This window comes from Nanorana parkeri, unplaced genomic scaffold (assembly GCF_000935625.1).
Source record: "Nanorana parkeri isolate BGI_ZX_2015 unplaced genomic scaffold, ASM93562v1 scaffold149, whole genome shotgun sequence".
NCBI lineage: Eukaryota > Metazoa > Chordata > Amphibia > Anura > Dicroglossidae > Nanorana > Nanorana parkeri.
Genome location: NW_017306417.1, coordinates 696,148 through 706,726, shown reverse-complemented (window position 1 = coordinate 706,726; position 10,579 = coordinate 696,148). Strand labels below are relative to the sequence as shown.

Genomic DNA, 10,579 nt, shown 5'->3' with positions numbered 1-10,579 from the left:
TTCATTAATTTGGGTTTTTTGCTTTAGTTTCACCTGGACGATCCTGCCAGTAACACACTATTTGCCCTAGGGTGCATTGTTCCTCTAGCAGAGAGTATGTTAGGGCTACAGTACTGCTCCCTCCCCCTCTACTTATCTCCTTAACATAGGCAGGGATGTTCTGTAGTTACAGAAGTAAACTGGGCAAGGCTGATATTACTGCTTAGAATTTCAGTGCAGCACAAGATGTTACAAGCTTACTTGAATAATGGCAGATAAGAATGTTTCTGTACTTGCAGCAAAAAGAGCCAAAACATAAGGAAATGTGCATACATACACTTTAAACCTCAAACAGATGAGCCGAAAACAGTAGATTGGGCTGTTCAAGACCTAATTTGATTATTGTTTCCACATGGTTTTAGAAAAAAGCTATGCAATATCAATACTGATGTTATGCTGGAGGGATGGTAAATTCCAGTGCTGTATTTCTGTCACAGGAGCCTGAAGGCACAAAATGTTTGGCACCTTAATTAACAACACTGTGCTAGAATTACCTCTTTTACACAAAACATTTACTCTTTTCCTGGTCCTGACACGGCTTGGAAAGTTGTGATAATGTATAAATAACTTTTTATGAGATGCCTATTTCTGCTGATAATGGCAAAAGATGTGTGGCCAAACTTGTGCAGGGAAAACTTCTCTGCCTCTGCCACCTGTAGGGTACATCAGACATTTTGTTCAGTTAATTCCCCCTTGTGCATTACTCTCTTACTTAAGCCTGGTGCAGCTTTGGCAACTACATTTGCAAGTGATCATTTCCACTAACAATATTATTGCCATTTTTAATTTATATTTTTCCTTTCTACAGGATTTAAAACCCCAAAAGACGTCTCACACTTTATGTCTTTTTATAACCTTGTGCCAACTTATGTTATGATTTTGAAACAATTTTCACTAGAATATGCCTTCAAATACTCTTTTCTCTTGGTGGAAATGAAACTTCTTACCCCAGTGCTCTATGCTTGCATGGAAAAGTAATGGCCACACACCTCATAATAACCTTCCTAATGCAGCCTTTCTGTATATTGTTAAGGAAGAGGGGGTGGTGCCTGAACACGTCTGTAAGATGCAATGTGGTCAAACTCTGATACCTACTGGACTGCACAGTCATATTTACTCACACACTGCACAGCTGCTACAGCAGAAATGGTAAGCCTATGTAAATGGCATCCATCAATATTTCTTTCTATTTAATTATCTATTTCTGTGATTTAAGTTGGGGTTTTTGGCTACTCAATGAGATATTGCCCAAACATAACCTCAGCTACCCATCAACATATTGCCATCACATAACGTGCCTTGCAGCTTGGATTTGTCCCTCCACCCCTTTGGACAGTGCACCCTGCCTACACCATGCTTACATAGCTTAGTGGGGCAGTTCCCCATTTACTTACCATTTACAGGGACACTAATGGCTTGAATTTCTCTGTAGGTACTTATTAACCAATAAAGGGAAGGAAAGGTATGGCACCACTAACATTGATAAGTGCATATGGCAAAAAAGCTCTTTGTAAGTAGTGCTGAAGGATTAGGTGGCCGTGGTTATGGCTACCTGCTCCTTTAGGACCAGTCTCTATTGCAGCCACTGCCACTGCAAACTCCATTCCTGTATCACTGCACTTCATTCTTATTTACAGACTGCTACTTAGCTCTTGCTATATCACTGTCATACATTACATGCAATATCATATCCTTTTCTGTTTGCCACCACAGTCTCTTTAGGAAAACAATAGTCTGACTGTTCAGGAAAAAGACATTGCTTAGCCACCCATCAGTCTATTTTCTGTATAGAAAAATTGTATGGCTGTTGGCATTTTATTCATTACCTCCCACTCTGTTTTTCTGAACACTCTCCTTTCTCTGAGAGGTAAACCAAATTGGATCAAAACATAATGAAAAAATGTAGATGGCTTGTCAGCATAGCATGGTAATAGGTGATGCATAGAAGCTGTCCCTAGTAATGTGTTTAAGCTGCCACTACCACCGCAGACTTCCTTCTTTTCCGACAGGTTGTCGTTTTCTGTAGTCACACGGTAGAGCCATTATTTTAGCTAAAAAAAAAGTTATTTTATGTTGATTAGTGGATGCAGCCTACAGATTTTATTTTATATAGATTTTTTTTATTTTTCAAATAAAAAGCTCTGGCAACTGCAGACTAATTTAAAAAATAAGAACAATCCCATGCATCTTTCAGGCATTTTAAATATAGTTCACAATAAATGTATTATACAAAATGCAGCTTAAATTTTAGATTGTGCAGATCTTTCAGAGTATGTTTTAACATTCTCAGATGTGGGCTATTATATGTATAATTTGTGCAGTTTTCATAACCATAATTTTAGAAAGATACAGGATACAGTAATGCAGGAACACATACTGTATGTTAAGCTGAAGTCTATTTAAAAAAAATCCCTAGCACGGGACAAAAATAATGAATAAAAAAAATACAGCTCTCGCTGCGATATTCAAGTTAAATCTGCACCCATTCCATGCAGTAATAACTTTCCATCACCAGATATCGCCATCCTTACTGGTTGAATGACGGCCACTGTCATTCAACTAACTTCCGTTGGTCCTGTCTGTCACTCACATATTATGAGAACAACATTCTGTGCTTAAGGGAGCAAGAATGGACCCGTGACATGACCGGACTGGCCTGAAGACCCATGGAAAAGGGGTATGCATACTTTCCTTTTTTTAAAGTGCAGGAAAAGACCCTCAGGGTGTGTGTGTGTGTGGGGGGGGGTTAAGTGGGTGTTTCCTAAACTGGAGTCCTGCTTTTAAAATTAAAGGAATACATTTGTGCTGACTTTATAGACATGTGTAAAAGAAATCGGCTTGACAGACATAACTGTTAGACATGTGCGATTCGTTTCGGACGAATTTTTGGAAATTCGGAGATTCTGATGCATCCGGATTCCGAATTACAGCTAAGACTAATGCAAACAAATCCGAATTCCTGATTTCCCGAAATTCGTCAGCGGTAGTCCGGCCAAAATTCTTTTATGGATGAAATTCGTTATTGGGGGGAACCTAATGCTTTTTTTTTTTTCATCTTCTGCAGACTGTAAAAACAAATGTATTTTTTTTTCCTAATGTCATTTTGCTGCAACAAAATTCGTTATTGGATGAATTTCGTTGCAGCAAAATGACATTAGGGGAAAAAAATTACATTTTTTTTTACAGTCTGCAGAAGATGAAAAAAAAAACGTGGGGTCTCCCCTAAGAGTCCTACCAGACCCTTGATCCGAGCACTGGCCCGGCAGGGCAGGAAAGGGGGGGGCGATCGAGCGCCCGTCCCTGTGCCTTACCAGGCCACATGCCCTCGGCATTGGGGGGGTGTCCCCAAGGGCCTCTTCCTCACAACCCTGACCCGATGGTTGTGGGGGTCTGCGGGCAAATCATAAATTGTAATGTAAATGTAATGGAAGCATGAGAACTGTGGTTCCTAGCTTTAAAAATGAAGAACAACAGCTTCAACATCTACCAGGATGTAAAATAAAATAGCAGCCTCAGAAGCCTGCTTAAGAAATGATGTCGCTCTTGTGGGCACAAAATAGCTAATATACACTATCTGATGCAAAGTAGATCCACCACCCTGTCATTTAGCCAGTATGGAATGTGTATCCTTTAGCACATGCATTGGCAAAGCTACCAATGAAAAATAAATTCCACGTGCCCATAAGTTGATAATAAAGTTCACTGGCATATTTTTAGTTTTCTCATTCTCACGTTTATTTACAGGTGCTAGAGGAGGCGGAAGTTTGCGTAGTACCCGGCGGCCTGGCAACAATGAAGAAACACTTTGAAACATCAGATAATGTGTCGTCCCACAGCGCTGTCTCTCAGTATCAATATCAACATAGATCTGTAAAGGTAAGGAAATAGTCAAAGCCATACAACCTGAGGAAAACTGCAAGAACTGATATTTTTGTTGTTTTTAATCCTCCCGGACTAAAGATAGCTTTACCATTTCCCTGGAAGTTATTATTAAAGCTTATCTCTAGGCATACTCTTCCCCCACCACCTCCTCTAAGATTTCCCTGCAGTACAACAATAAAAACAAATCTAAAAGCCCAAAATACTAACCTAAATCCATAAGTGGGATGGGTCCTTTTATGGGTGACTATGTCGATGACTGTGTGGCCCGGACACTTTCTGTTGGCTGTTCATCACCAGGGTCCTTTTGGTTCAAGACCTGCAGAGGAGTGATGACATAAAAAAACACCCATGGGGGCAAAACAATTTGGTAATATACTTTTCCCCAACTGCTCAGCATTCCCAGGATCTTGTTGATGTTTGGGCTAAATCAGCAGACCCTGTTTTGTGTGGAAGGTTCACTTTAATCAGATAGAAAATTAACATAATTCAACAGACATGAGTCCAATTTGACTCTAGTTTAGTTACAAAATGGCTGCCTCCAGTGTGTACATAGGTAAACAAGTACAAACATATTTGGAAAGAACTCACACAGATCCACTTTATTAACAGCAAAGAATAATTGACCTGCGTTTATCTTTAAATAAAATATTTTTTGATAAACTGAATCTTTATTCAGTGTGACAGACTTTCACAAGTTCACTATGCCGCATCCTGTCAAAACTTCCAGCATGATCATAAATGTATCTCTTAGACATGTGCGATTCGTTTCGTTCCGAATCGAAATTCGGACGAATTTTCGGAAATTCGGACATTCGGATGTATCCGAATTCCGAATTACAGACATAACGAATGCAAACTAATCCGAATTTCCATTCCCGAAATTCGGTAGCGTTAGTACGAACGTTCGGTTCGTTTTCTGTTCTTATTCGTTTCTTATTCGTTTCTTATTCGTTTCGTTCATTGGAGCAAAGTGACATTAGAGGAGAAAAATATTTTTTCTCCCTCAAATGTCACTTTTGCTGCAAACGAACGAAACGAATAAGAAACGAATAAGAACAGAAAACGAAACGTTCGTACTAACGCTACCGAATTTCGGGAATGGAAATTCGGATTAGTTTGCATTCGTTATGCCTGTAATTCGGAATTCGGATACATCCGAATGTCCGAATTTCCGAAAATTCGTCCGAATTTCGATTCGGAACCGAATCCAAATCCGAATTGACTTTCACACCCGAATCCTGAAAAACGAAATAACACATATCCGAATTTAAAACGAAACGAAACTAAACGAATTTTTTGGCAGTGCACATGTCTAGTATCTCTTAACCACACAATTAGCATTTTTCATTATGTGCTCTACATAGGTACCTTGATGAGCTTTATTACAAGACTATTCACATATTCCAGAATCATTATCTTCCTCTGTCTCTACACTTTAGGAAGATGCATGATAATGAAGCAATAAGCAAAAAAATTTACTTCTATGTGAATCAACATTTACTTGCTGAATAATGTAACTCTATGTACCATCTATAGAACACGATGTATGGAAGGATTTTAATAAAGGCCCATCTATCAGAATGGATTGTTTGCTTGAGTGTTTGCTCTTAAAGGAGAATTACAGGGAGACTGAAACACACTATAATTAGAGCCGACGTGTGACACCGAAGCTGTCACGCGTCAACTCTATTGATCGAGAACTGAGCCATCCTATGCCGCCGATCACTCAGTTCCTGATCATCTCCCTGCACAGAGCAGTGACTGTCATTCACGTCTCCCTGCAGGGATTTCCACTGCCCTCTCCGTTCCTCCAGCGCTGGCTGGAGGAACAGACAGGGGAGGGGACGGGCACAGCTGGCTCTGGCTCTAGAGATGCAGAGGCAGCTGTCAATCAGGCAGTGGGGTGGATCTCAACAATATTGTCGGGATCTTTGCCGGCTGCAACACAGCTCTGCGCTGTCAGCCCGCTATTTGCTGAGTTTTGGGTCACAGGAGAATATTAGTATATGTTCTCCTGTGACCGTAAAGAGAACTATGTCAAAAAATGGTTGGGCCATAGTTCTCTTTTAACATTGTCTCTGACACTCTATTTTCAAGTTTGTTTATTACTGATTTATAGGTGTTAATAATTAGGACGTTTCACGTCAGCCCGGGCTCAGAATAAGTGGGTTTACCCTGGAAGAGGAGAACCTAGTGGACTTTATATGGTGGGCAGTAACAGACTGAAGCTGGCTATTGCAGCAAAAGCTGTTTTGTTATGTAAACAAGTGTTGGCCAGTGGATTTAACTTTTTTAAACTGGATATAATTACTTTAAAATGTCCATATATACATAAACTGAGTATAATTATGATCCATCCATACTTGAATCTACTTTGTCCACAACAGTATAGAAGAGCGTAGTGGGAGTTTTTTTGGATTAGGGATAACCCTGACAATGATTGTAATATTGGCTGATTGAAGGCATTTGTAGTCCTCTTAGACTCCAGAAATAGGACCACAACACACTGTTTTTTTTCTCTTGAATGTCAAAGTTGCCAGATTATTATTATTATTATTACTACTATTATACAGGATTTATATAGCGCCAACAGTTTACACAGGACTTTACAATACAAGGAAGACATTAAGATTATAACACAATTCAAGACAAGATGGTAAGGAGGGCCCTGCCTGGGAGAGCTTACAATCTTCAATCAACTTTAATAATAAGGGACAGCTTGTGAGTCCTGGCCCTTATAAGTCTCTTGAACAGATTCTTCAGAAAAAGAATAACATTTTGAACAGATTCTTCAGAAAAAGAATAACATTGTCTCAACTTTCCCTCATTATTTCTATGATATTCAGCTCCTGTTGACTTGCATGGAGAAAGGATAGTTGTGTTAAGAAAGCTATAGATGTGAGGATATGGCGAGACTTGGAGGAGACACCTGTTGGGTGCACTTTTTAAAACAAACCCCTGGCCCCTTTCCTTTGAGCTTTTTAGAAACAACTACAGTAGTGCCTTTTGTAAGGTAGTTTAGGATGTCAATTTATTCACTGTTGTTTTGTCTTTTTTTCTGAAGAAGGTTGGTCCTAAAATGTATACCCTAGGCTAGAAGGCTCACTGCTTCTGTGAAGTAAACTATAGGCATAGGCATCACTATAGACAAAGCCTTTTTTTGGGGAAAAGTATAATAGGAAATTTCACTCAAACATATTGATGAAAAAGTAATTTCAAAAGAGCTATGTGGCCTATTAATTCTAAAGACATGTTTAACAATACTTATACTATTTGTACGCAGAGTCCAGCTGTGACACAAAATTGCCTCTTTTTGAAGCTTGAAATTTAGAGTGTACAGATTATAATTGTTTACAGCATGTAATGCAAGGCAAGGATCAGTAACTTTCTGTGTCTATATACATCTGACTTTGTCCTACTTCCTTTCACTTAATAGAACCACACTTGAGACTGAAGCAATAGCTTGTTACGTCTACTGCTGTAAACATCTCAAATTTTAGAGATACATTAACATTATGGTGACATCCAAGCAATGAGAATTTCATAGAAAAAAGTGCATCTCCTTGATTAGTAAACCTTACTGCAGAATAGCAGAAATAGTATTAATATCAGCCTTTCATGAATTTCCCTTTATATAGAACTATATAGAGAGAAAAGGCAACATTAGGATCATTCTGGCAATTATTGAACAATGCCCATAGCAAGACTAGGGAACGCCTTCATGTATTCATTGTACAATTTATTTTTCTTTCATGATTCCACTATTGAAGGATAAAAACATCTCCCATCCAAATGGTTTATTTTAGGTTTTTGTTCTTGGAATCTCTATATGTCTGGGTGATCAAATTGTTATAGTGCTTTTGTACCAAATTCCTAAAATTACACCGTGAATTGGGATAGGTTTCTAGTTTTGGAAATATTAATCCTTTAAAATGGCAAAACAGAAAATGAGTCATTGTTTTCCAATAAGTCGGAATAAGATACTACAGAGCGATTGACTAGAAGAGCTAAATTGTTAACATACATCTTCTGCTGCTCTTCTTAGATAGCTAGTTGTATAAGCTTACTTAATAACAGTGAAGAGTGCAGCTTATTTCTTGAACCCATATCATACAATCAGGTGGACAGGAAAAGGTAAAATTATTGCTGTTGCATGCTGTGAATTCCTGCAAAACCCTATGAATTGGCTAATGCATTTGAAAAAGTTTAAATTTACAGATCATTACATTTACCTTTATCTATAATAAGTGTTTATTTGGGTTGCTTGCATAACCCTAAATCAAATGTAATTTTGAAACTGAATACATTTAAAGATGAACAAAATTCACAATATAAAATAAAAAGTAAATTGTTATTTTCTGTGGCATTTTCCCTGTGACAGACTACATCTTATGTGGCATATCCCTGTGACAGACTACATCTTATGTGGCATATCCCTGTGACAGACTACATCATATGTGGCATTTCCCTGTGACAGACTACATCTTACGTGGCATATACCTGTGACAGACTACATCTTTTGTGGCATTTCCCTGTGACACACTACATCTTGTGTGGCATTTCCCTGTGACAGACTTCATCTTATGTGGCATTCCCCTGTGGCAGACTACATCTTATGTGGCATTTCCCTGTGACAGACTGCTTTTGTGGGGCATTTCCCTGTGACAGACTCCATCTTGTGTGGCATTTCCTATGACAAACTACATAATTTCCGGAAATAATCTGGTCTAGGCGGCAGATTTCCATGTCTTCTGCAGCCCCAAAATGATTTGGAGAACGATATTTTACCTTCCATACTGTGCATTGGGACACACATTTCAGGCACACTTCATTTGGTGTGGCATTTCCCGTCGACATAAATAAAATTGTGTGTGTCTATTTCCTGTGACATACAGCAGTCTCTGTGGCCTATAATGGCCCTAAAGTGACACTAAACTCATCATGGTACTGACACTGTTCTTCCTTCTGGAATGTGGCTACTTTTGTTCCCAAAGGACCCTGAATGTTGTAAAGTAGACACCACTCCAAGCTCACTCCCTTGATGGACTACAATCTCACATTCACTTTAAAACTTTGTATTGAGATTGTAGTCCATCACAGGAGTGAGCTTGGAGAGCTGTCTACTTTACAACCGACAAAGGGACCATAAGGATGATCTACAGCTGAGTGACACACAAATAAGGGAGAGTATTGTTAATAGTTAAAGGGTTATTAAAGCCTCCGGGGTTTTTTTTTTTTTTTTGCATATATCTACTGTTTACTGTTAGCAAGCAGTATATATATTCAAAAAGTGTATTTAAAAAAAGCTTTAAAAGAGGTTAATACTTACCTGTGTCTTCCCCGCGCGCTCCCGTCCAAAGATGTGAAAATTCTCGGGCGGCCGCAAATCATCTTGGGGCGGGCGCATGCGCAGTTCACATTTTCGGCCGGGAGGAGAGGCACAAGGTAAGTATATGGACGTGTGCACCCGCATGGAGACACCGTGGGACAGGAAGTGCCAGCAAGGACAGAGGAGTCAGTGCTGGATCGGAGACCCGCAGCACCGCTGGAGGGACAGATGAAAACAACAGGAAAGAAGAAGATCGGATTAAGAAACATCATTTAAGGCAGGGCTCAAAATTTCCACTCGCCTGCATTTGGCGAGTAAAAATAAAGTCACGGCGAGTGGAAATTTGGGTCTCCAAGTACCGGTCCGCGGACCAACTCCGGCCCGCGAGCCGGTACTATGTGACCCGCAGCCAGACCGCGTACCTGACTTGCGGGAGCAGCTCCACGGTCTGCATCTGTGTCGGATGCAGACCGCAGAGCAGCTCCTGTCAGCTCTGGTTTCCTTCTGCCAGACCTCTGGCAGTTCTGAGCTCCGGCTGAAAGAAAGGATGGATCGATCCCTGGTTATCTGGGGGTGACTAGTGAGGTCTGCTGCAGACCTCACTAGTCATCCCCAGATAACCAAGGATCGATCCTGCTAACAGCCTCATCACCTGCAAACAGGTGAGGGGGCTGGGGGGGATTGAGTTATTATATTTGTGCAGGGGGGGGGGTTGTAACGTTGAGAAGTGTATTATTGTGTTTTAAGCTGCCCATACACCTTACAACCATCGCAAGACTTTCGTTATGCGATGGTTGTAAGGTCATTAAAATCTCTTACGATCTGCCCATCTTGGACAGGCAGATCGTACTTGCAATCATCGCAAGCCATCCCCGCTGAGGGGAGGGCTTCCGATGATTGCAGTGTGGGGCGGGCAGTGTGCGCTTGCGCACACAGGCCCGTGCGGCATCCGTCTTCCGACCACGCCACCAACCCGCCCAAAATCGTACGATTTTCGGCAGGTTTTCCAGCGTGCTTGGAAGATGAAAGTCGTGCGACCTTACAGTTACAGTTGCACGCTGCCCATACACCTGCCGATTATCGTACGATCGCGGGATCACCCGCGATTATCGTACGATATTCGGCAGGTGTATGGGCACCTTTAGTGTATGTGTATATTAGGCCCCATTCACACCTACAGTATATTTCAGGTGTGATTATAGAACTTGCATTTTCCAGCAGCAGGAATCCCTAATCTGCCGTTTACAAGCGGCAACTATCATAAGATTATTTAAGAGTGTTTAGGGGCAGAGTTAAGGCCGGGGCAGGGTAAGGGTTAGGTGGGGCAAC

At 40.6% G+C, this 10,579-nt stretch overlaps 1 protein-coding gene across 1 annotated transcript in view; it reads left to right on the top strand.

Moving 5' to 3' along the window:
• Nucleotides 1-10,579, top strand: part of XIRP2 (xin actin binding repeat containing 2) — a 131,623-nt gene that overhangs the window by 96,748 nt on the left and 24,296 nt on the right. Inside the window, exon 3 of the mRNA XM_018554247.1 lies at nt 3,784-3,915. Within this exon, the coding sequence (XP_018409749.1) occupies nt 3,784-3,915 (132 nt within the window). The remainder of the gene's footprint in view (nt 1-3,783; nt 3,916-10,579) is intronic.